The sequence below is a fragment of the Psittacula echo genome, assembly GCF_963264785.1.
Source record: "Psittacula echo genome assembly, chromosome: 6".
In the NCBI taxonomy this organism is placed as follows: Eukaryota; Metazoa; Chordata; class Aves; order Psittaciformes; family Psittacidae; genus Psittacula; species Psittacula echo.
In genome coordinates, this window is record NC_137743.1 from 27,897,538 (window position 1) to 27,923,928 (window position 26,391).

Below are 26,391 nucleotides of genomic sequence, written 5' to 3' on the forward strand. Positions count from 1 at the left end.
GGACACCTGATCTGGAAGGTGGGCAGACTGAAAACACCTGCTGCACTGAGTCCTCAGGGAAGAAAGTCAGAGATGTTCATCTAGTCATCGTAAGCAACTGAAGTCCAAGATAGATGCTGCAGAATTTACAAGGCTCAGAGGCTTTTGGCTTGCCACTAGAGCTGGTCACAGACACCTGAGCGTCTTGAATGTATCATTATGGAAGTCGCTACCACATCAGATGCCAAAGGTTTCTTTGCATTTTGCTGTGACATAAGTGATTTTAACATATAAAGTTACATGGGAGGAGGAATTCGCATCATTGGAAACCACAGATTTTACAAATTTGTAGTTGAACTAGCAGAAATTGAATAAGGCAAAGCAGTGTCTTCTGTCTCCTTGAGCTTTTCCTGACCTGCATGCACAATATGGGTTGTACTGGGAGTGACAGGGAGTGGACACAAACCAAGCATTTCTCCAAACTGGGAACTCTGTGTGACAGCCTTGTTTCTCATGATATTTGTCCAAATAGTTCATCATGCTGTGGTCAGTTCACTTTGTTGCTATCCATGTAAATAGCATGCAATCATACTGGTGATATTAAACAAAATATTCTTTCTATTGTGACTGCTTACCATAGGCATTTCTAGTCTCCATTTTGTGGTAGGAAACATGTTCTGACACAAGGAACACCTAAGAAAATGAAACAATAGCCCTTAGAACTGCAGCATGAGCCATCATACCTAATGCTTGGGGTTTTTTATGTCATAAGTTGGAGACTGTCTTTTCTCCTCCCCCTCCCCCCCCCCAGTGAGGATACTGTGATGCCTAAATAACTGATTATTTTAGATTTCCCCTAACCCTGACATCTGGAAGAGCTGTGGCTATACAAAGTACCATATACTGCTAATTCTTTATACAGCCCTAGGACCTCTCACCCTGAAGGACCAGACCTCTTGAACTCTGGCCCATGACTACCTTCCCATTCCCCCCAAAAGGCCACAGTAAATGAGGTCTTCTTGCAGAAGTCCAGCTGTGTGATAGCAGCTGCTGCCTTATGCTCCCCTAAAGGGAAAGTGGGGCCTGTTTTGGGGTATGATGGGACCAACTGGCTGCAAGCCTTGCATTTTCTCTGTCTCTGTGCCCTTCACTGCTCTAGTAGAGTTGGCCCTGCAAATGAGGGTCCCAAAGGATGTGCAGCAGCCAAATACAGCCTCTGCTGAAGGGAAAACTTGTGCATGATTCAGAGCAAGTACCACTTTACAATAACCTTTAGTAAAGAGGAGCTGAACAGGATAAAACAACTAATTGGTTCTGCATTGGGATGCTTTAGTACCCACACTGAAATTTGGCCAAGGAAATGAAGCTCACACCTTTCACTGTTGCACATAAATAAACCAATATTTCCAAGGGATCTTTCACAATTAACATTGGTGAGGATTTATCACACATAATGTCCAAACCTGAATGCACCTGGCTCTGGTATGGGATCATTGGTGATTGTTTGTTGTGGTTTTTGTTGGTTTTTTTTAATATTCCATTTTCAGCTGGAAATTACTGATGTGACCAAAGTCCGATTCCCTTCAGCAGTTTCTCCCTTCCTCCCCCCAGCTTTTCGCACTCCCTGAGGTCTGACCATCTGGAAATCCTCCTCCACCTCTTCATCATGTGTGAATTTCCACCTAGGGCTGAAAGTGTCACTGTACTAAAGTGTGATGCATTAACACATTGAGGCAGAAAGCAGAGGGGAGTTGGGGATTATAACACTTCATGACCCACTCTGCAGTCGCTCTATGATTTAATCATCTTTATCAGCTTGTATCCTTTTCTTTGTATCCTTTCATTCTCCTGTATCTTTCATTAAAGCGTTCCCATAATTAAAAAAACAGCTCTACACAAGTGAAGTGCAGTACCTCGTGTTGAGACTAGGATCAACTGAAAAAAGCAAATGTCTCAATAGAATATGCCTCACTCAAGCAAGCTGGGAGAACTTAGATTGCTCTTTCACAATAAAGATCAGTAATTATCCATATCTCCTATTGCATATTGCAAACTTGGGGTTCTTTCCTACCAACCGTCATGCACATGATCTGAGCAATTATAATTTTTATACATACATGTATATAGTCTAAGCAGTAATAATGCTATCTTGTACAGAAATGAAACCTAGCCCTGCAAACTGCGTGCTGTGTTTATCCTTTCAGCAGAGCGGAATGGAAAATTCACTATTTTGAAAGTCAGTTAGCTGCTTAGGCTCCTTCTGACTAAATACTGAGGCTTATTATACTTCAAATAAATAAATATATATTTCTTTTGTGGCTTAGTTGCTGTAATCATCTTGGATGTAATAATGTTACTAGCCTCAGGGCTATATTTATTAAGATTTTAATTTAAAATCTTTCTGTCCTTCAGCATTTAAACAGAGGAAAACCCCATCTGGAGTAGCCAAAATGAAAAAAAAAGGGTTCATCCTTTTATTTTTCATGCATTTGCCTCCCCTAGGCCCTCTTTCTCTCATCTTGCAAGCCTAGAACAATGCACTTTCCTGTTGTAGCTCGGCACCCTTCTGACACTTCAGTACCTGTGTAGGTTTGGTAGACCCAAAGTCTGCTTAATATGATCCATGTGCTCCTGCTCTTGCTGTCTCCAGAGCAGTGGTTTGGTATTTTATCCTTGTATAATAATACTGGTGTATTTCACAGTAATATTTCCACATACTATAATTTATTCTTAATAATGCTTTTGGTAAGGATCTAAACCACAGCAATAAATGTCAGGGGCCAATGCTATTACTCAGAAATGGCAAAAGGCTGTGGAGAAGCTTTAGGGTTATTTTTTGTTAATAAGCTGCCCCACTTCTGTGGAGATCATGGCAGGAAAATAGCAGAAGAAGAAGACCTGCTTGAACCTGTGGAGTGAAAAGCTCCCACAATATTAAAACCTCCTTGAGGGAACATCTCAGTCATGGGGACAGCCTGGGCTGTCAGAGTGTACATGCCTTTTCAGGTGTTTTAGAAGAAATGGCAGATGTTTGCACTCAAGTCTAACCAAGCACCAAGTATAGCATTTGCAATCCGCTGCATTTTAATCCTACAGCACATTCAAGATACTCCTTCGCAAGGGGACAGGCATTGCTGACTTACTGGTGATAAATCCTGGACAGGGCAGAAGGTGATTTGGAAATTTTTGTTAACCTTCTCATGTGATATAGGAGTACTGGAACATCACTGACAGGCAGTAGCAAAGGACCTTTCTTGCAGCTAATGTGAATATAGCAAACGTGGAGGGTCACACAGCCTGAATGTACTTGCTAGAGGCCTGGAATGGCTAAATAGCACTGAGCAAATGATTGTAAATCATGTGGGCCAGCTCTCAGCTGCGGTAAATTGGTAGAGCTCCACTAATTGTGACAATGCTGTGCCTCACTGGAAGATCCTCCTTGCTTAAACTGGGGGACCTTGGTCCTGTTACAGGAGTTGCTTCCACCTGGCCACAGCAGTGAGTGCATCAGTCAACCACATCACAACCATCTCTAAAAACCTGCTCTGATGTTCTTTTGCAAACAGCACCACAGTTTTGGTTTGATATAACAAAAGACTTACGGGGAAAAAAAACCAAAACAGAACCCTGCAAAATTTAAGTATGAATAGATTGAAAATCACTTTTGTCATACAGCACCAAGACCATGCTGTTAGTGTCAAGCTCCATGAAGTGGATGAATTCCTGTATGCTGCTTTTTTCCATTTCACAGCAACTTACAGAGGGTTGGACAGTGTCATCCTCAACTTATAGCTAGTGAAAATAGGGTAAAGAGGGAGAAATTCAGGCCTAAGCACAGGTCTAACCACAGCCTGTCCTACAGCCAGTAGGTGTAGACACTTCCAAAAGAGAAGGTAGTTTATGTTCAGGTAGTTGTCAAGTGCTACTGATTGTCCATCATGAGATGACTTGAACTTCTGTGCCTCATTTCTCCTGTGACACTGCAAAGATACCGGCCATTTTTTGCTTCTAAGTTCCATTTACAATTGAAGGGAAACCTCTTTATCTTGTCATCACTCCCTGATAATCACTGATTTTCTCAGGACAGCTGGTTTTGACGTTGTGACATCCTATTGTTCATTTTCCTGATCTATTAGATGTGTCAGTCACAGCTGGATGTGTAGAAGAAATGCACCAGCTGACTTATAAACACATTGACTCAGTAAGCAGCATCCAAATTGCGAGAAGTCAAGTTTTAACTATTTTGTTTACCACTTAAATGCAGATTTTATTTTTACTCACTTTGCTACTTTGCAAGACTTTTGGTGTGACCTTAAACAAACATGAAAATCATGTTCTTTAACAGTATGTTAAAAGTGCTTATATGTTAAAAGTGCTCACCACAAAGCAGACACTTCTTTGTTGGGCAACCAGCACACCTTTTTCATGTTGTCTGTGTGTCCTCACCCGCCCCAACCTATTTAGGTCAATACAAGCAACTTCAGAGGAAGTCACTGCCTGGTTATAAGGCTACAGCTTTGGAATGTAGAGGACAGACTGTACGAGGAAAACAAAAGCACTTCTGAGCCATCAACAAGCAGTGGATACCTTTTGAATATCACGCCGGGTACCTACCCATATCAATGGTGTTCAATCCCTCTACTTTGGAAATCAAAGCAGATCACTGAACTTGGTCCCTTTGCCAAAGGATATACTGCTTTGTGTGGAGACCTGCCTGAGGCGAGGTACCTGACTGCATCCTTCATGGCACACCAGATCCATCTGCACTTCATTTTCCACACTGAACCTGGGAGCTTGGATGCAAACCTTTTTAGAGTGTGAAGGTGTCATTGAAGAGGACTGATCCACCAACATGGTGCCGTGAGGCACCACCAGGTAGCTGAGCTGACGGGAGCAGGACTACAGCCGCATTAAAGCAGGTGCAGTGGGAGTGGGGGGCTGAGGCTCTGGGTACACCCCTGTAAACTTCTAACTGCTGCCTCCCCATGTTTCCATCCTGCCTGACACTTGTGCCAGGAGCTGGCATTCAGTAAGTGTTCTCCAAAACCTGTTGAGGGCTCTGATTTATTTCTCTGTGACTTGTCTTCCAGATTCTTCTTGTACCTGCTTTAGATGAGGAGTTCCCAGTTTGATGAGGTCCTTTGTTTCTGCCTGCTATACCTCCTTCTTCCAAGTGGTCTTCAGTGTAGGACTCCTTTTCTTAGAGAGAATCAATCTTCATTAAGGGGTGGTTTTCAGTTAAAGAAGCACAGACAGGAGCAAAGGAGCAAGATTAACCTTTAAGTGCTTTTTTTTGGCGTTTTTTTTGGTTTTTTTTTTTTTTTTTCATGAATTAGGTCTACCTTTGCCAGTTCAGAAAATGTCCAGGTCATTCAGAATGACATTCACCTGCTTGCTTTTCAACAGGACTTTGCTTTCTACAGAATTACAGTGCTTTTGAAATATCCACTGTTTTTGTTGCAGTTGTTTAAAAAGTCATTGTGCTTAGTGAGGAATCAGCCTGATTATGGATACATAATTTCATCTGAAGCAAAAGAATGGCATGAATACAAATTCCAGATAGACCACGTTGCTCCCAGCCTGCCTCTGTAACCATGCGTCTCAGGTTCTCTGTATTTCCAGCAAGATGACAATGGCCACCTTGTAAAAGCTCTTTCAGACACAAGGCAGGAGTATATACTTCAAGGTCTAGCCTTGAAACTTCTGTGGGATAGCAATGCTCTTCTGAAGTGCCATTTAAAACAGATTGCGTTTCACTATGTGCAAAAATCCCCCATGTATATACAGCAATATGAGCAAAAAAAAAGTGCTTTTGCCAGTACAGCCTATTTTATTTGGAAATGCTTGCAGAAAAAAAGATGCTTGTGCTAGTAAAACTTGTATTTGCTGGTTATTGAAGGAGAAGCATTTCTAGTGCAAACCAGGCCTCTTATATATGAAGCTTTATTCAGTTCAGCCATCAGTACAGTAAAGAAAATCCTTCCTCAGAGGGATTAGTAAGGTTACCTAACGGATATTATTAATGGTTTAAGAACATAAAAGGTGCTTTAGCAATACGTGAGGGGGCTAGATCCTTTGCTAGTGTAAATTGTTTATGTTCCCCTGGAGGGCATCATAGAAACACAGGGCAGTGAGGGAGCTGCCTTGTGCAGTGCTGTGCTGGGTTTCTAGATCTTCCCACCAGCGCAGGAAGGTGCAGAGCTGCACTGACTGGCCTCTCCAAGCGCGTGACTCCTGCATCTGCCACCCCCTGAGAAAAACGTGCATAAGCAAATATCTGGGTTATAGAGGAAGAGTTGTAGCGGTGTGGTGCCTTGGAAACATGCTGATTTACATAGGCTAGAGGCATCAATTTATACTGATTTCATTATACTATAGCTTTAATAAGCATCAGATTCCTGTTACGAGACTTGATATGTCTACTAAAAATACTCTCCGACACCTTACCTTCTCACAGCAGGGCTCTCTTGCTAACCCTGTGCTTGCCCATTAAGCACAAATCCCAGCCATTTCCTTTCCCAGTTTTCCCCTGCATTTAATGTATCGAAAAGCATGACCCTGAAGCAGATGAATAGCAGCCGGTTTGAGAAGGTGTGTGTGAAAATGTATCCTCACACAGATGAGCTCAGAACAAATAGAATAGAGGGGAGGAGGGGAGGAGAGTGGCATGGGGGGAGCGTGAAGCTACCCTTTCCCTTGGAGTTCAGCCACTATGTGTAAGCAACAAGTTTATGTTCAAGGGAAAGAACTGAAAGCTGAGGCGATCTTAAAATTAACAGAGCTTTATGGCTCAATCAATAGGCTGTGCTCCCTGAGCAAGATTAGAAATCAAATGGAACATTTCTTCCTGTCAACCCTGCTCACTCGCCCTGTAGGCTCTTCTGCCTGAAAACATGCAAGCTTTGATAAAGTTCTTCTCTAGGAGGAAGCCAGAGAAAGTCCATTTTGTGACAGCTGCCTCCAGAATGCTGTGTTGGACACACTTTAAATAACAGTAGAGGTTATTAGTATATTAGTTTCTTAGTAATTGCTACAGAAGATAAGTCTTCCCAACATTTGAATATGCAAAATGGATTTGGCTAACAAAAAAATAGAGGTGGGGGGGAGGAAGCCAAAACATGTCACTGCAGTGAGTAACAGGGATGATTAGAAATCACTGTCACTGTATGTAAGAAAGAAAACCTCCACCTTGTTTTATAGTACCTTCCCAGATTTGTTATCCCCACTAAAGCCGTGATATTTTCCTTCTTCAGCATTTCATTCTCACTGGGGCAGTGAAATAGTTGTTTTCAAAGGGAGAGGGACTGTTTGCACCTATTTCTTGTTTGACAGTGACCTCTATGAACTAGTCATCACTGCTCTGCCTGCTGTTTTCTTGTTAGCTCTTTGCTGTCAAATTAATTACTGTGAAGTACTAAGCTCGTTTCATTCACGTGCTCTTATTAGCTCACAGGATGTCAGAGTGATTGGATTTTTAGCATTATTTCTTTTTTTACATTCCAGGATTTCCATTCAAAACCTGTTATTGGCAGGGAGGAAATAATGTATCTAATTCAGATCTCCCATCAGGATAGCTCCAGTGGTACTGCAGATTTGCTTTACAATGCTGTATATGCAATTAGACTGTGTTTATATTAAACCCAACATGAACAGTCAGATTGGGATTGCAATGTGATTTTGAAGCACAGCACTGTCTTTCCTTTTGCAGCACAGAACAAGAAAGGAAATATTTATGATGAGAATAGCATTTGTCCCTTCCATTCTTAAACCACAGTAAGAAGCTGATCCTCCAGCTGACCCTCTTAGGCTCCCTCATTGCTTGTATTAGTGACAACTAACAGAGCTCACGTGTGTGCAGTCCAGGGATACAGGAGAAGTTTTATTCTAAAAACTGAAATGAGCAGAAGAGGCTTCTTTGCTGTTATGCTTGGAATTTGTGTGTCCTGCATCTGCCCCTCGAAAACCAGTGTTTAGCCCAATGAAAGAGGTGAAAGTCTGGAGATTTGCTTTCATTCTTGAAGTTATATTTTTGTTAAAAAAAGAAAAATAAATGAAAACAGAAGACTCAGAACAGCTGGTGGCCCCGTGGCCCGGGCCTGCACCTGGCCGGAGGAAGCTCAGCCCAAGGTCCTTCTTTGCCCGGGTTAGAGCTGCAGTGTGCACCTCCCGCGGCCAGCCCAGCCCCCGCCTCTGCGGGACCAGACGCTCCGACCGGGCCGGCAGCAACCTCCGGCTTCTCCGTGCGCCCGGGCGCGGCCCCCGCCCGTTAATCAGCTCCGGGTTCCAGCGCCTCCCGCTCTGCCCCGCTTCCCCGGTGACCCCGCCCGGCCCCGCCGCCGCTTCCCGGCGCGGCCCAGAGGGGGCGCCCTCTGCCCAAGCTTCCCCGCGGCGGCGGCGCTCAGGGCCGCGGGCCAGCGCGCAGCGGCCGCCGGGCACGGCGTGCGTTCGGAGCCGCCCCAGGGTTGGGGCAGCGCTCTCTGGAGGCGAGGCTGCTGCTGCGTACCGCGGGTGCCCGGCCCGCGGGGTGGCTGCGCGGTGATGTGTGCCTGAGTGGCTTGCCCCGCAGCAGCACGGAGCTGGGGGGGCAGCTCCGGTGGCGCGTTTTAACGTCCCGGTGCCGAGGCCAAGGAGGCGCGGCGGTGACACCCCAGCTCCGTCCTCCCCCGGGGAGGACGCCCCAGGGCTTGGCTGTTGGGGGAAGCCGGGTGGGAACTTCTGATCCCTGCGAGGGGATTGGCGGGGGGGGGGAGGGAGGGAAATCACCGTGTCCTGTGCCCTTGCTCACCTTGGTGACCCACGCAAACCCTGGGGCTGCACCGCGAAGAAGCGCAGTGAAAACGTTCCCAGGGCAAGGGCAGGGCCGGCACTCCCGCCGGCTCTCAGCCACGGCAGCGGGAGAGCGGCGTTCCCGTTATCTCCCCTCCCGGCCCCTCCGGCCGCCGCCCCGTGCCCCCTCCCTCACTGCCTCCGCGCCCGCGTCCCTCCTGCCTTGCGGAGATCACACACAATCCCCGGCACCCGCCCCGATTACCCGGCCCATTCAAACAAACAAACAAAAACCCGCCCCGTCGCAAAGCTAACCCGACGGTAAACTTTCTAATGACTTCTTCTTTCAAGTGTTTAAAAGGCAAGGAACACCGGGGGGGGGGGAAGGGGGGGAGGGGAATGGAGGGCATCCATCTCCAAGCCGGGGCGGGGGGGTCCGGGCTGCTGGCACTCGGGATGCGTCCGTCCTGCCGGGGCACGGGACACGAACGCGGGTCGGTGTGCGGTGGGTGTGTTTGCAAGAACCGTGAGGGAGGGGAGGGGACGGGGGGAGTTAAAGAAACAGCATAGTTCATATTTCCACATCAGGAAGTTACTGTAATAGCCCAGGGGGCAAAAGACTTAACTTAATCTCCTAAATAGTGAGGAACCCATGGCGTCTCTGTTATAGGTTGGAGTTCCCACGTGGTTTTAACTCCTGTATAAAAGTTTCAGTAGAAAGTGCCACAATGTCGTGATTTTGCAGGGGGGGAAAATTAGCAGGAGGAGATCAGAGGAAGATAAGCGAGGAGCGAGCCGCTTCCCCGAGACCTTCTACTGCGGATCCGAGAGAGAACATCAGACGCGTTAAAAAAAGCAAAACAAACCAAAACAAAAAAAGCCAAACAAACAAAACAAAACACAGCGTTCAAGCCAGCACAAGGCGAGCGAAAGATCAAAAAGACGCGGAGAGAGAGAGAGGGAGACAGATTAACTGGAGCAGCAGCAGCAGCAATAACAACAAAAATCACACTTAAAATAATAATAACAATAATAATAATAATAAAACCCAAACCACCAACAAGGAGATATGGTTTAAAAAGAGGGAGCGAGCTGAAGAGCTGGTCTGACCGAGTGGATCCGTGCAGCTTCTCCTTCTGGGATCGCCGGGATCGAGCCGATTCCCCGCTCCGCGGCAGCGTAGCGTGCGCCGTGCCCTGCCCGCGCCGGGAGCCGCGCAGCATCCTCGCCGGATTCCGGACCCTCCGCTCTGCCTCGAAAATAAAAGCATCTCGCTGATAATAAGCGGAGTGCTGGGGGCAGAAGACTCGTAACCGAGGAGCTGCCGGCCGCGTCCCTCCTCCCGGCCGCCCCGGCTCCCTCCCCAGCCATGCTCCGGGTCAGCTTCGATGGCACGCTGAGACGCCGAGGGCTCTGAACAGGGACAGCCGAGCGGCGTGGAGCCGACCTGCCCAGAGACCGGCACCCACGGCCTGTGGATTGTTGTCTTGCGGGGGCGGAGTGGGCGGGGGGGTACAAGTGGCATTTCTCTCTCCCCCCCCCCCCCCTTCCAGGCTATAAATTGGATTGTATATAAATCTGCTTCGTTTATCTCCCTGACCCCCCTCAATGACGCTGGACTAAAGAGCTCCTCTCCGCGGCCCGCCCGGACCTGCCGAAGCGAGCGATGGACCAGGAGCGGCTGCGCCCGGGGATGCCCCTCTGAAGCGGCGCGGGGCACCGGGGCAGCGCGGCGCCGCCTTTCCAAGCCTGCTCCCCAGCTACCCTCGCACCTCCGGCTCGCTGCCTGCTCCCCCTCCCTCCTCCCCGGGCTCCGCAGCCACCCCCTCACCTGCTGCCGTCCCCCACCCCCGTGGAGCCGGGCTCTCCGTGCACGCCGAGCCCGCTGCACACACACCCCCCCCCTCAACTTCGCCCTCGGTTCCTGCTGGTGCAGCCTTCCCCTCCGCCTCCCCGGCGGCACACGCCGCTTCCCCGGGCGCCCCCTCCCTCCGCCGCGACTCCCCCTCTGCGCGGAGCGGTTGCGGCCCCCCAGCTTGGCTGCCACCGCCCCCTCCGCGAAGCGGAGCGCACGGAGCGGCGCTGCCTGCAGACGGGCTCCCTGCGGCGCTTCGGGGCGGCCCCCAGCTCGGCCCCCCGCTCCTCCGCCATGGACGGGGCGGCTCGCCGGGGGGTGCTGGCCGCGCTGCTGGCCTGCGGGCTGCTCCTGCTGGGCGCTGTGGCCACCCCGACCCCGCCGGCTCCCGCCGGCGGCTCCCCGCAGGACACATGCACCTCCTGCGGCTTCCGGCGGCCCGAGGAGCCGGGCAAGGTGGACGGGGATTTCCTGGAGGCGGTAAAGAGGCACATCCTGAGCCGGTTGCAGATGCGGGACCGGCCCAACATTACGCACGCCGTGCCCAAGGCGGCCATGGTCACGGCACTGCGCAAGCTGCACGCCGGCAAGGTGCGGGAGGACGGCCGCGTGGAGATACCCAGCCTGGACGGGCAGGCGAGCGCCGGGCCCCCGGCCCACGACCCCATCTCCGAGATCATCAGCTTCGCCGAAACAGGTGGGCGCCGCCCGGCCCCGCGACCCTGCTGCCCGCCCTGCCGTGCCCTGTCCTGCCCGGACGGCCTCGATCCCCCGCCCCGCCTGGCTCACCCCTGTGGATCCCCCGCTCGACCCCTATCAGTCCCTATCAGACCTCCAGCTCGCCCTGCCTGGCCTCATGCACGCCTTCCCTGTCCCTGCGCCTGACCCCTGGCAGCGCCCCTGACCGCTCTTGCCTGGACCCGCTGCCTGTTCACCTCACGCCCTGCCTGCCCTCCTGCCTGCTGCAGGCACCTGGCTGTCGGGCTGTCCTGCATGTCCTTCGCCTCATCTGCTCGCCCCTTTCCCCTGCACATCTCGCCCCGGCCCTGCCTGCTCCTTCCTGCCCTCCCTGCCTGTGCCCCGGTGCCTGGGATTCTCTCTGGATTGTGCCTTGAAACTCCCCTCGCTGCATCCCTTCATCCCTTCTCAACTCGCTTCAATTTCTCTGTGCCCTCGGCTTCCCTCCGGTCCTTCCAGCTGCACCGTGGCTTGCCACCATCCCTGTGCATCCCCCTGTCCCTCCTCTGCCTGTCCCACTCTATCTCTTGCATCTTTTGCCTCATCTGTCTGCCCTGCACATTCGTCTGGTTGACAGCATGCATCTGTCTATTGAGGCTCGTATTTGCCCTTTCTACCTTTCCATTTGTTTCCCATATATTTAGCTTTCATCTGTAGTATTGGCCTTGTCTGTCCATTGCCTGCAGCCTCCTACCAAGCGTGTCTGTCCCTTCTCTGTCCATGAGTCTGTTTACTAACTGTGCCATCCGTCTCCACAGTACCAGCCATCTCAGTCCTGTCCAGCCATTGCAGTTATGTGTTACTGAATCCCTCCAGCACAGCTTTCCAGCAGTTTATCCAGGCAACCACTGTGCCTGTGAACTTTGCACATCTGGCTCTAACAACATTGCACTGCAAGTTAGCTCTCTCCTCGTCTATCTGCCCATCTCTCTTCTCCTTCATCGCTCTATTGCTCAGTTCATTTTTCTCTCTCTATCTTTGTGTGGCATCTCTGTATCATTTGTCCACAAAATAAATCTCTTTCTATCCTGTATACTGCCCACTCATCTTCTTTATCTATCCTCCCACTTACCAAAGGCATATACATTTACAGTATCTATGGATCTGTTGCATTATACATGTGCTTGTTATATTCACATACAAAATTTATGGGTACACATAATCTCACACAACACAAACGATGTGGATCAGTGCAGTAATGCTGTACTGTTCTTTTTCTGTTGCTGTCACCACAGTTTATAAAGAAGTTGTGTATTTACTAACATGTGGAAGGCTTTCTCAGCATACATTTTGGGGTTTATTATTTTTTAGTAGGCTGTTGTTAGGAGGTCTGGGGTGGGCTTATACTGCCATTTGGTATTCAATCAATCGCTGGCTTCTGTAACACTTCCAAAATCGACTTTGTGTAAAATGTAGACAAACACAGTGAAAATTTTTTGTCACTGAAATATTACAAGGTAGCATGAATGGGCCCTGAAGGCACATTTGAAAGGCGTCTAGGATAAAAAATGAAGACACTGACTCCACAAAAAATCCCATTCAGAGATTGACAAAAATAATAAAGATTCTTAGGAAAAGAAAAGAAAGGGAAGAAAAATCTACATGTGTCTCTGTACAGAAAGAAGTGAAACAGATACAGGCAGATGAGAAAATGCCTTTCCAGCAATAATTTTAAATAATGATTGGGAGGCTTTGATTCAAGGACCAGAATTACAGTCTCCGCCATAAAGGCCAGCTTGCACATTTATCGTCTACGCCAAATTTAGTTAGGACTTATAGTACAAAAATGCAGGAGGGCCACTGGTATTTCTGAAACATTTCAGGCAGCAGGCTCTTCTGTTTACAAATAAGGGGTTATGTCAGACATTTGGTGACATTTGGTTTTCCGTGACAATTTCGTTTTTTTAATTCTGGCGTTACTGAAAAGCGTATTGAGAACAGGCAGTGACGGCGTTACAGTGAGAGCAGCCGCTTCGTTGCCTTGCCTTGTATGGAAGTTTATCATTTTGGGGGGGAAAGGCAGAGATCAAAATGATCAATAATAGCAAATATTCTACCAGGCTGAGTGGGGATTAGCTTGATCTGGTGGACAAGCAGGCACGTTACTGAAATATTTTCCCTCCGTCTCCTGAATCCTCGCTGTTAAACCTCCATGAGAATACGAGAAAATTGAAACAAAATCCCCAGTTTGGCATTGGCGTGTCAGTGGTTATTGAAAGGGCTCTCCCCGGGAGAATTGGCAGGTAGCTGAAAGTCAAAACTGTTCTTAAACTGACAAGATAGCAGAGTTCTAGTGTCCGCTGAATCAAGGTGCCGCTGTGGTGTCTTTAAAGCTGGCTGGCTGGAAAAAAATCCATATTCTGGAGAGCTCTCACTGTTATCTGTGGATCTGAGACATCCGACTAAATCCTGATTCTGAGCGTTGCTGTGGGAAGTTCCCTTTTTAATTCATTTTGATTGCAAATTGGGAATATCTGATTCAGTGCGTGCCTTCTGGCCAGCACAGTCCTGTTGTCACTGCTCCCTCGATCTGCTGTGCTCTAGTGTTGTTCCCAAATCCAGAATGGCACACAAGCTAACGTTTCCTTTTTGACTTAATCTTGCTGATCTCTCCTTATCTTGCAGATGATCTGGCTTCATCTAGAGTCCGCCTCTATTTCTTCATCTCGAATGAAGGGAACCAGAACTTGTTTGTCGTTCAAGCCAGCCTGTGGCTTTACTTGAAGCTGCTTCCATATGTCTTAGAGAAAGGCAGCAGGCGAAAAGTAAAAGTCAAAGTCTATTTCCAAGACCCGGACACTAGCAACAAGTGGAATGTGGTTGAAAAGAAAGTTGATCTCAAAAGAAGTGGTTGGCACACTTTTCCCATGACAGAGGCGATCCAGGCTCTGTTTGAGAGAGGAGAAAGGAGACTGAACTTGGATGTTCAATGCGAGGGCTGTGAAGAGTATTCAGTGCTGCCAATTTATGTGGACCCCGGGGAGGAATCCCACCGGCCTTTTTTAGTGGTACAAGCCCGCCTCGCCGATAACAAGCACAGGATCCGGAAAAGAGGCCTGGAGTGCGATGGCAGGACCAATCTATGTTGCAGGCAACAGTTTTACATTGACTTTAGACTCATTGGGTGGAATGACTGGATCATAGCACCATCAGGTTACTATGGGAATTACTGTGAAGGGAGCTGCCCGGCCTACTTGGCCGGCGTCCCGGGGTCGGCTTCCTCCTTTCACACCGCCGTCGTGAATCAGTACCGAATGCGGGGGCTGAACCCGGGCACCGTGAACTCCTGTTGCATTCCAACCAAACTTAGCACAATGTCAATGCTGTACTTTGATGATGAATACAACATTGTGAAAAGGGACGTTCCCAATATGATTGTGGAAGAATGTGGTTGTGCTTGATTTAAGGTGTGTTTTTTTTGGGGGGAGAGAGACAGAGGGTGAGAGAGAGAAAGAAACATTCCTGTAAAAGATGGTGTTGAAGGAAGTTTCACTGTGTATCCAGGCATCAGTGTTGGAAAGTCACTGTGGAAAAGTTTGACAAAAAAAAAAAGAAAAAAAAAAGAAAAAAAAAATCATTTCACTTTGGTGTCAGGACAGTGGCAGTTTGTGGATCTTGGACACTTATCTATTCTACCACTTATAAGTTAATGCTATGAAATATCTTAAAGACACACACACAGGAAACATGGGCACGCACACAAACACGCGCTCGTACACACTTACACCAACACATACACAGACACATGCACACACACACAAGGCAGCTCGGAAAAGGAACATGAGCACAGAAAGTCAGTGACCAGTGACGATGGACCTAAATGCCTGCTGGTATGAGTGAACAGCTGAGCAGCTGTTTCCCCGCCTGCCGGTGAAGCCAGATCGAAATGAGCTCCCTTTGCTCAGGCAAAAGCACAGACTGCGAGAAGATGATGTATTCTTGCAGGTGTCGAAATGACCAAACTTAGAAAATTGAGAAAAAGAAAAAAAAGTCGACTGTCACCTCTGAGGTCTAATGAGAAGCTGCAGGACACTGCGTTGGGAGGTGATCATTTCCTCTTAATTTAAATATACTTAATGTAAGCATCACAGATACCCGCATCTTCCTACAGCACTTCCAGTAATGAATCACATGGTACCATCAGAGAGAGAGAGAGAGAAAAGGGGACAGATGCATAAGCAACTGCTGTATTACTAACATTTGACCCTTGTGTAGTCACAAGCTGGGCTAGCGTGATCTGATGCTTTAACTGCCCACCAGCAACCTGTGGATGGCTGCACCCACCATGTCTTGGAAAAGGGTATCGGATACCGTATCTGGACTGTATTGACCATTGGCATCTCTTGCTGTTCAAAGAATGAAAAGTCAGAGTTGCAATCTGTGTTCTTCAATGGGGGACTCAGAAAGGACATGTCATGTGGGGAGTGAGCAAACAAGCGACGCCACTGCGGCTAAACCAATGAACCCTAAAGAGGAGTGAACCCTAAAGAGGAGTGACAGTAACAGAGTGGAGATGTTCTGAAAAATGCAGTGCGTATAGTAACAGGCAAGGAACATTTTAACAAGTCTTGGAAAGGAGGAGAGTGCTTTCGATTTCCTTACCAGGAGGTGTCGAGGATGGCCATAAAGATCAGAAAATAATGATACAGCATAGCACTTGCAAACTGCTTGAATGCACGTATAATAGCACTTGCAAATTTCAATGCCTTGAAAAGTGGTACTTGATAGTGCACTTATCTTTGCTCACTATCTAGGTAAACAGGTGCCGCATGAGCTATGCAATTTAAAGTGTTGACCCATACTAGACAAAACTGGACTTATGATATGACTTTTTTATATTTTTTTATACTTGAAATTAAATCTTTTGCTTCTTTTTTAAAGCGAATGATTGCTTTTAATGTTTGCACTGATTTAGTTGCATGATTAGTCAAAAAACTGCCATTTGAAAAAAATGTTATTTTTATAGCAGCAAAAAATGAATACAGTTAAATGTATTATACATAAATTTTGGAACCAAAGAGGCCAACATATTAGTTATAATTTTTATGAGATGGCAAAGCCATCATATCATGTAGTCATACTGAGCAATCCCTCACAAGGCCTACCAATTGTTTCAGGGTACAAAATGGATTCTGTTTGTTCTATTCAGTGTCTTTTCTATACCATACGCACATGGAATGTAGAGTGAAAAAAAAAAGACTATTGTAGAATACATTACAATATGTGCATCCTTTAAATCCAATTTTTATGTTTATTTAATAAAGTTCCTTTTAGGTTCTGTTCCATAATAATTTAAACCAAACAATTTTCACTTAGATTTGCTGTTGAAGTATTTTACATTTGTGTACAGTTTAAATAAATAAAAAAGATTGAAAACTGGATGTGCTTTTCTTTTTTCTCCCCCCCCCCCCCCCCCCCTCTTTTCAGTGTGTAACATCTGGAGAAACTTGCTTACTTTCAGGACTGGATGTGGCTGCAGACACTGAACTGTCACATTAGACTGTAGTTGTATTAGTCACTGCAGAAAGCCTTGTCTGAGAGCTCAGCTGTGCTCCTAAAAATGTTACACTCCACTTTTATTGCTGTCTATACATGTAAGCATCTGCTTCTTTCTATCTGCATCAGTGCAGTGTCTCTGGGCAAAGGAACGGTGCTGTTCCGCATACCTGCAGGTCATTTACAGCAAGTTCCTGGTTCACCTGCTGTATAAGAATGTAACTTCTTGTCTAGGTCACTCCCTCAGTGGTTACAAGAGGTAAAAAAATAAGGTGGAAAGCACTTCCAGGAAAAAGAGGTCAATACTGTTTGATGAAGTTTTTTCTTTTTAATTAGCTGGCACCAAGGAGAGGTTTTCTTTGAGTAAAATGCATCCCCTTTACTAACAAGGGATTACTAACAAACCCCAAAATACAGAAATTCTCGGCAGCTGTGCATATATCCAGATATGGATTTCATTGATCTGCACAGATAAATTCTTCCTCCTGGAGACCTAAGCAAATGCCAGCTGAAGCTGACAGAAGGACTTCTGTTGACTTAGCAAATGTTAGGTCTGACCCTGAGACCTGGAAAGTGTTGAAGAAGCAAGTTCATGCAGCTAATGATGGGTTCTAGTTACAATTCACATTCAAGCATGGCTCTGCCCACCCCTCCCCAAGCCAGACACTGCAGTGAAATGACTTTGTTTCAGGAGATCTGCAGCAGCAATTTGCTGTGGCTGTGTCAACAACCTGCTGTGCAGAACTTTGTCCCCAGACCAAATTTTTTGAATATTTCATAGTTTTCTCACCACCTTGAACATTTATTGTCAAAGCTCTCTGCTCCTGCTCCATCTCTTAGCAGCCTTCTCCCTTTGTTCAACTGTGCTACTGATAAATTGAACAAACTCGCCTTGAAATCAGTGGCAAATAGATGTCCCTTCAGTCTGAAGGCACATTTGACCTAATATGACACTGTCGTTATGAACAAGACTGGGCTGCACTTTTAAAAATGGGAAATATTGAGAAATCTTTCCTATTGAAATGCAAGGCCCTGGAGGCTGGGTCCGGTTAGGTTTCATTCTTAATTGAAAGTGTTTGGTTTCTGGGGTTGAAGCCAAGCCCTGCATTGGACACTGGGACTCCTGTGCTCTCCCAGGAGGAAAGCACGGTGTCTCGGCATGGGATTTGGACTTGCAGTCCTGGGGAGCAGGGAGCTACTGGCAGCCAGGATGCTATGAGCTTGGGTTGGCCAGAATCAAGGGGCAGGAATGGGCTGTGCTCCACATCCCACTGCAAACCCACAAGCAAGACTAGGAGCCTGAACTCTTTCGGGAAGAGAACATCCCTTTTCTTGGTAAAAAGCTTTCACAGCTTTCTTCCCCTGCCTTCCCCATTCCCCCATTTGCAGCTACAGCCCTGATATTCATGGGGCAGAAACAGAAACGCAAAGAAGAGCATGAATCAGTACAGTGTCAGGGGCATCATCAAGGAGTAGGAAAAGCTAGATCATGGTCCAGGTTCCCAAGTCCTTTTATTTTGTGTGAAATTGCCTCTGGAAATCGATTGTAACAGAACATGCTTTGAGTTTTCTGCAGTTTGGAGTCAGTGCTCTGGGTGTGCTGCAGCTAGTGAGGAATTTCTGAGTCCTGGTGCCAGCAGCAACCTGTCACACAGATTTTTAAGGCTAAAATAAAATAAAATTTAAAAGGTCTTTAATTTTGTGGGACCAATCTGAAACAGTTGGGCTTGATTTTTCAGAGATGTGTCAAGGTTAGTGCTCTTGCCAGCTTTTTGCAGGGAGCTGCAGGAATTCCACTGTCTGCAGCTTCCACCTCCTGCACTTTTGAAATCAGGCAAAATGCAAGATGCCCAAGATTAATGGCTGCATTTTGAGAATGCTGGGGTTCATTTTCCCATCTGTCACTCCCATCCTTATAAAACTGAGCATCCAGTTTCGCTGCCTTATGCCAGGTTAAGTACTGTACCTAAAAAAACAGCTTGGTCTGGTCCATACCCTCCCTGAGGTGACTAGGTGTCCCTATAGTCTCTGATAGGCCTTGAATTTGGTCCTGTAAATGCTAAATCAGTGTCTTCTATCATGCAGAAGAATCAATCTCTGCAGCTGGAAAATATTAGTCCTTTAAAATATTCTAATGCAAGCAAAACCCCAGTCCCAGTGCCTGGACCTCCCACTGGCGTTAATGAGGATGATGTGAACGGGGTGACTGTCATGATGTGGTGCAACAGAGCACTTGGTGGATTAACTCTGCATACATTATGTGTTTCCACACATAACAGACACCTGCTCCAAAATTGCCAGCTCTCACCTTCTTTGCTTTGTTACTTGTGAGAGATGAAGTCCACCGCTGAAATTAATTGCTGCAGTCTCCCTGCCATGGGAGAAGAGGGAAATCCCTCACTGAATGAATCATTTTTAAGAATAATTTTTGTTTGGAGTGGTTTCTACAGTGAAGGGCTGAAAAACATTTTGCAAAATGGATCAGAGGTGCAAACTTTTGCCGAAGAAGAGAGTCTGTTTCTGTTAATACTGGTGTCAGTCTGCAGTAGCTCCCCTAAAGTCTGCAGATGTAATTCGGGCTAGCACCAAAGACACACCTGAATCTGTTTTTCTTGAAATCCTGATTGGGCCCAGCTCAACCTCAGTATTTCTAAAATTTATTTTTTTTTTTTTTCCCTGCTTTGGAATCAGCAGCTAAAATATTTTACAAAACCCACAGATGCTGCATGACAGATCAGAAAAAAAGAGAAGACCCCAAACCTGGTCATGAACAAAGGAAGAATCTCCCTGCACACACTGGAATTTGGCCAGGAGTCAGCAATCTCTATTTGTATAACATACCCCAGTAGCTTTCATTTGCTTGCCCAGTCAGTACCCTTGAACCAAAAGCTGGATTTACCTGACTGCTTGTTATTTGAGGGGCCAATTTTATTTCGGTACCTTCATTGATTTCAGGGGAATTGTTTCTGATTTGTACTAGAATAAGTGGGAGCAGATTTAGGTTCTTTAATGTTCTTCCAGTTTAGCTCTTGGAATAACTTATATTTCATTATTATGTGTTTATGTAATTAGTGCAATTATATCAAATTATATAATTGGTACAATTACTTGGACTCATGTAACCACTGCATATAGCATTCCATGCTGTAAAATCTTTTACCCTGGAAAAAAAAAAAAGTCAATATTGCATGGGAATATTAATTTGTTTTTAAATTCCAGTACCAAATTTAAGGCCTGACCACATGCAAGGAACCTCTGGTTCACATCACTGGAGCCTCTCTGAGCAGGCAGCTTGCAGCCTTCATCATAGATACTGGGTTTTTAATCTGATTTGGCCAATTCTATTCAACAGAGGCCCTTCTTGAATGTGTGCATCTCTAAACAGACTTTCTTGTACAAAGCAGAGATGTCACGTTTTATACACATGCCATTTAAACCTGAAAGATCTCTGAAGCCATCAGAGATGCGAGATATGCATACAGTTTCCTTGTACTTAATCAGGTTTACCATCTTTGTTATCTGCTGCTGAGAATTTTAAGCAAATACTTTTATTAAATTCATAGATTTTTCTCTTTTTGGTTCTTGAAGCTGTTTTTCCCCCTTACTATAACCTGCTTTCAGGGTACATTTTTGTGAAAGCCTGGAAACAGTAGGGTCAGCTGAGTCTGTCTTGGGCAAAGTAAGCATACTCAGCAAAAGAGAAAAAAGGGCAAGAAGAAAACCTGAGAGGTGTATTGATTTCCATAGGTCAGACATCACCATCAAGGAAGACCTAGGATGAGAGCTGTGTTTGCTGGCCACCTGACAGATCTCTCCTAGTGAAAGGATCAGCCCTCCCAGGTGGTGAAGCAACTCAAGATCTTTCCTGGCCCAAATGAATCCACTGAATGCACTGAATCCAGCTGCAAAGCACACAGACCCCAGGTGAGGCACATCTCTGCCTAATGAGCACCTCTGCTGAGCCCTGCTGCTGCCTTCTCCTTCTCACTTTGGACTTGCTTTTGGAGAGGGCTTATCTTCTGGCATGTCTTCCTGCAGACTGGCCTTTCAAAACAGGCTTGGGAGAGGCAGCTGTAGCCCTAAAATGGCTGTGTTGTAGTAGGCTGCAGCTAGTACTGCCTTCCTCCAGCTGGTAAGTGTGCTCAGTGCCTGTTATTTTTATCTTGAGCTTTTGCTTTGTTTTTGAGGATAATTGCATGTTATTGCTGCAATATGTTATAATAAGTGCTATGAAGATGGCTATTGTATCCAAGGGGAAAGAAGATGTGGCTGGGGAGAAAACTTAAACCTATGTGTCAGCAAAACAAACACGCCATGTTTGGGCTGTGTCAGTCAAGTGGTACCAAAGTGGCATTTAGATTTTGCCCAAGCAGAGGCTGCAGGGCTGATCTTGTCCTTCTTTGCTTTGTTGGATGGAGTGTCTTGTTCCCGCTCCCACAGAAGAGTTTGTCACAAGCTGTGGAAGAACTGCAGTGGCTGTGCTTTACTGCGGCTGTAGCTTAGCTCCTCGCCTGGGTGATGGTGAGCCTTGTCCTGGGCAGTACAACAGGAGTGAGGTAGGAGAGGTGGATGCTGAAGCAACACCCATTTGAGGAAAAGGGCTATTAATGTTAGCAGAACTGGCTCCTGTGAGCTGGAGAAGACTGTGCTCTTGGCTTTTTAGATCCCCTTGTCCCATCTCCTATTCACTATGCTTGCTGTGGTCAGGTTTGCTCTCTTATGGTTTATTTTTGGGTCAGGTTTTGGAACTGACCTACAGATGTGGGACTTTAAGCTTAAAAAAAATAATTCAGGACCTTGTAAATTAAGGCCTTGGGCTCTTTGAAAGGAAACAAACAACTCTTATCTGTTCTAATGAGAGTCATATATGCATATTTTGTATCCAATTGTATGAATTATCTTTAGCAGTGATACTTTGTAAGACCATGTAATTTATGAGGTGGTTATCAGTGACTCATAACTATTTATTTATGTCTTAAATGCATTGTGTATGTTTGACTTGATTGGGGTGGCATGTTTGCATGGGTGAGCATGCATTTTATGTGCAAACACACAGACAAGAAAAGCAAGGCTTTCTCTAAGCAAATCAACTTTGTCTTGTTAGTGCCTCTGTAGTAAAATGTGTTTTGGGGGATCCTGATGATAGATTGGAGGTAATCCAGTGTAGCTGCCCACTGCTTTGAGTAGTTCTCTTGCCTTTGGGGTGCCTCATCTTAAGTATGCTGTCTTGCACTAAGTATGTGCTGTGTAGATGCTCTTGTGATGGCTGAAGAGAAAGCAGCCTGTTCTCAGATGTGGCCATGTTCCAGCCAGCTCCACATCCAAGAGAGTGCAGCAAACCACTTTTGCTTAACCTGTGCTTTGAAATTGTTCAGAAGCTGGTTTGGTCTTTAGCACAGTTTGGAGCAACCTCGAGGCTGCCTTTAGGATAGCTGTCAGGGGTCCCCAGTGTTGCTGTAAAAGCTGAGAAAGGGAGAACACCATAGCACCCTGGTCACACATTTTGCATTGAGCCATGCTTCCTATACTGGGAACTGCTGGACAGCACTTGGGCAGAGTGAGCCCACCTAAACCTCTGTGCTGAGTGTTTCTTATTAACTATGTGATAGCTACAGAGACTTAGGATTTAAGCCGTCTCTGTTTATATTAGCTGCACACCACAGTGGTCAAATCACTATGTTAACAGTGTGTGACAATGAATCAAGCCCTCTATTTCATTTTATGGGTAGGTTCCCTTACTTTGTTCTTAACCCCCTACCCCATGGCAATTGTAGACATGTGAATCTTGGAGCACATTGCTTCCAGACCATACTGTCTTGAACTGGGTTACTGCATCAAACAGGGAAAGTAAAGCTTATGTTTAAGTTTCACCCCAAATGAAAGCTTTTTCTACTCTCTGTGCTGCAAATAGATTTTCAATTACAGGAAGCACATGCTGTAAGTGCACCCCAGGATCTGATTCCATGCTTTGTCTGTCAAGCCTGTGAATATGCTGGCTCTTACAGTAATCTTTTTCTTTAGCATCACCAGTCGCACTCCAAAGTTACTAGATATAACAAAAGGAATGGCAAACCAGTCCATTAGCAGATAACCACCAGCACCCTGTGTCTGTCAGACTTTATTGTGATGATGTTGAACATTACAACAATTCAGAAGTGCTCTGTGACTTGCTGGGCTTAAAAATCTGCTAGCGTTAATGTTGGGCCAAATTCAGTTATTCACATCTGTGCAAAGTAGGTTCAAAATCCTACCAAATTAGAATTCCCTAGTCAATTACAGCTGTAAACAGGCTCCAAGACTGCACAGAGCAAAGCCCATAGTACTTTTGGTGCAATATTAGAGCCTAGCTGAAGATGCTGCAACTCAGCGAACTTCCGTTGTTGCACCCATTTGCACCAGGTGTGAATTTATCCTGTTGGCTTGTAGACAAAACCCTTCCTTTAGATCAATCAGCAGCCAGTCTCCTGGTATTGTGCTCTCTGTATCTCCATAGCTGGTAATATTGTTCTTTCCTGCAATATGTTCATGGCATCAGGAATTATTACTCATGTCATAATACCATTGTGAGCTGTTTGTTTAATAATACAGCATCCGTATCATGTCACTCTAGCAATATCCTTAATTCTTTCTATTCTTAACTTTTGTTTTGAAGTGTTTATACTTTTAATTTAGCTTTCCAAATTCTCACTAGATGTAAGCTGGCACAAGGGGAAAAGGTTCATAAACACAGTTGAAAGAACCTGCCAAATAATTTATTGGCCATGCCTGATCAGAAAAGTGAGAACAAGCGTTAGTAAAGTTTTTTTTTTTTTTCTTAGCAATAAAGGGTAAAACAGACTTTATCAACACCTATGAAGGAAAATGCTGGTGCTGCTTTCCTAATCACTCGTCCACCCGCCGCCACCCCCCCCCCCCCCCCCCCCCCCCGCCCTGGACTACTGAATGAATTGAAAAGTTAATGGTATCTTTTAATTTGACAAAGCAGGATACTGAAAAAACCCTCCCAAACCCATAGCTTGCCTTTCTTGTGTCAAGCAATTTAGTAATTTGTTAGGATGGTTGTTCTTTTAGGCAGGGATGTATTTGCCTCCTATCTAGAAATCTTTGAAACTCTTTGTGCATCCCTGGTACCGTGCAGAAAATTAACCTCCTTAGATCTTTCTTTCTGTCCACTGGCAGAAGAGAGGAGCAGGATGAAGCAAATATTTAGGCAGCAGATCTTCTATCAAAGGTATTGGAGTAGAAACTCTTATTCTATAAATAATTTGGCGTCAGGGAACATCTGAAAGCTTCTTCATTGTTGTGTTTGTCCCCCTCTTTTTTATTTTCCTAATTTTTTTCTTTCCCCCCGTCTGATCAGCTTAGCTTCTGTAAGTGTTATACAATGTCACCCTAGAGCTGTCTTTCCTGAAAACAGGAGAGTTCTGGAACATAAATGTAGATCTATTCTGCTGGGATGTCTACAGTGACCCTTTACTGGGGCTCTGAGTAAATCTTGCCATAATTGATAGAAACAGCTTTAAAAGCAAAGCAAAACAGATCATGAAGAAAAGAAAGAGCTGATAAAGCTTCTAGCATCAAGAGTGTGCGTGTTGAAACACTCTCTAATTATATATTTATCCAATCCAGTTAATACTACAGAGCTTGCAAAAAAAGCCCCATAATTAGGGGTTATGAAAGTGTCTACATAGCAATAATATGGCACCTAAATATAGCATCTTTCCTCCTGAAGCACTTTACATCATTTGAGAACCTCAAATTGACTCAATTCACAGCTGGCATTCACAGGTGCAACCTTACTGATTTCAATGGAATAGTGCCATTTTTTTACCGGGTTTAATTTTGTCATAAATGGAAGTTTTATCTATACTATGGGCTTGCAGGGCTGCCCATCACAGTAGTATCTGCATATCTTTTACGTCAAATCAGCAGGCAATAGCAAAACCTTTAGCAGACTTCAGGAGTCTCTGCCACATCTGCCTTCTCATGCTGCAGAAGTATTTGCTTAGCCTAAACTCATTTGTACTGTGTATTTGGGGGACAGAGAGAGAAGAGCAGCTGATGGTGGCAAAGTTGTGGCCATGAGTTTTGCTTACCATTTTTGCTGGAAGCTGATTTCACAGTTGTAATTTCTGGATTGGAAATGTCAGGACTCTGGTATTTGTGTTGCTCTGAGCATACCTGGAAGCTCAGACATGTGCTCCTAAACGTAGCAGGACCTGAATTATGTATGTGTCATGATATCCATCATTGATAGGGTGAAAGGATAGCCCCAGTCTTTCTCATTCATTCTCTGGGCATAATTTTATAATTGAATTTGAGACTGCTTCATATAACTTTAAAATTTTAAAGTGTACTTTGTCCAAATGAGAATTTGCCTAAGTCACCAGGACAAAGGCTCAACACTGGAAAGTTCCGCTGGACTCCCCTGTGTCAGAATGGGTCCTGGAGATTTTGTTCTACTTCTCTGCCACTTTGCAGATTACCCGTAAAACTAAGGACAAACCTTTTAACTACTTTGTACTCCTCCAACATGTGAAAGACAGTGTTTCCCGAGAGTGAAGTGAAAGAATTGTACTTGGAGCTCAGAAGGAAACAAAAGAGATGGTTTGTACGTCAACCGTATTTGCCACTACCTTGAATAGCACAAGCAGTTATGGACTGCTCATCTTGAACATAGCAGAACTTGGAATACTTTAAGAGAAATATTAAAATGCTGTGCTGAATGGCTTCCATGTGAGGAGCTATCGATTATACTGAAACTCCTCAGCTTAAGGAAGAGGAGATGTTGGTGGGGTAGGAGTGAATTCTGCAAAGCAACAGTCAGAAGGTGAGCAGGGATTGTTTGTTCTGTGGCAGTACATTAATTAAGGTCATTAAATGAACTAGAAGAAGCCGGGCCCAAAGCAGAGAAAAGAATGTGTGTGCTCCATGCAAGTGGTAGTGGACACAAGGAGTTCACTGCCAAAAGTGCCTGTGGAGGCTAAAAGCTTGTTAGGGTTCAAAGGATGACTGGACAAGTTTGTATAAAGAAATGCATGGAGGATTAGTAAGTAGCTAGAAACCACATCTGCTTAGGAAATACCTTGATCTGAAAATAGCTGGAGGCTAGCAGAAATGTGAGGGAAATAGCATAAGTGGTTGCCTTGCTTCTGCTGTTTTCTGACTGTTTGACTGCTACAGGAGAGTTGATGCTGGGTTAGATGGGCCGGTATAGCTGTTCTTCTGCTTGTACTCAATGTGGTAACTCTGCTACACAGGTTGTTGCAGCAGGCACATGTGAGTTGTTGCTCTAAAGCAAAGCTGTTGTGTGCTCCAGGTCTCCTCTGGTCTTGACTGGGGAACTCTGTCTCAAGTTGCCTGTGAAGGTGTGGGTTCAGATCCTCTGTGAATGGATGATGTCTTGTGCTAGAATACCAGCTTAGTATGAATGGAATGTAGAGACCGTGGAGTACTGAAAATCAGCCACGTTTCCTGTAATAACTGATTTTAATTTGAGGCCTCCTCTCTGAAGCTTTACAAGACAGACCCTGCATAGCTCTAAAAGGATCGAGGAG

At 45.7% G+C, this 26,391-nt stretch overlaps 1 protein-coding gene across 1 annotated transcript; it reads left to right on the top strand.

The window, feature by feature from the left end:
* Positions 1-10,894: 10,894 nt before the first annotated feature.
* On the top strand, positions 10,895-15,441 carry INHBB (inhibin subunit beta B; the record flags this gene model as incomplete). Its single annotated transcript, XM_080621052.1, has 2 exons — positions 10,895-11,297; positions 13,964-15,441. 2 exons carry the CDS (start codon positions 10,895-10,897, stop codon positions 14,737-14,739), a joined length of 1,179 nt encoding a protein of 392 aa, XP_080477178.1. The 3' UTR covers positions 14,740-15,441.
* Between the last annotated feature and the right edge of the window lie 10,950 nt (positions 15,442-26,391).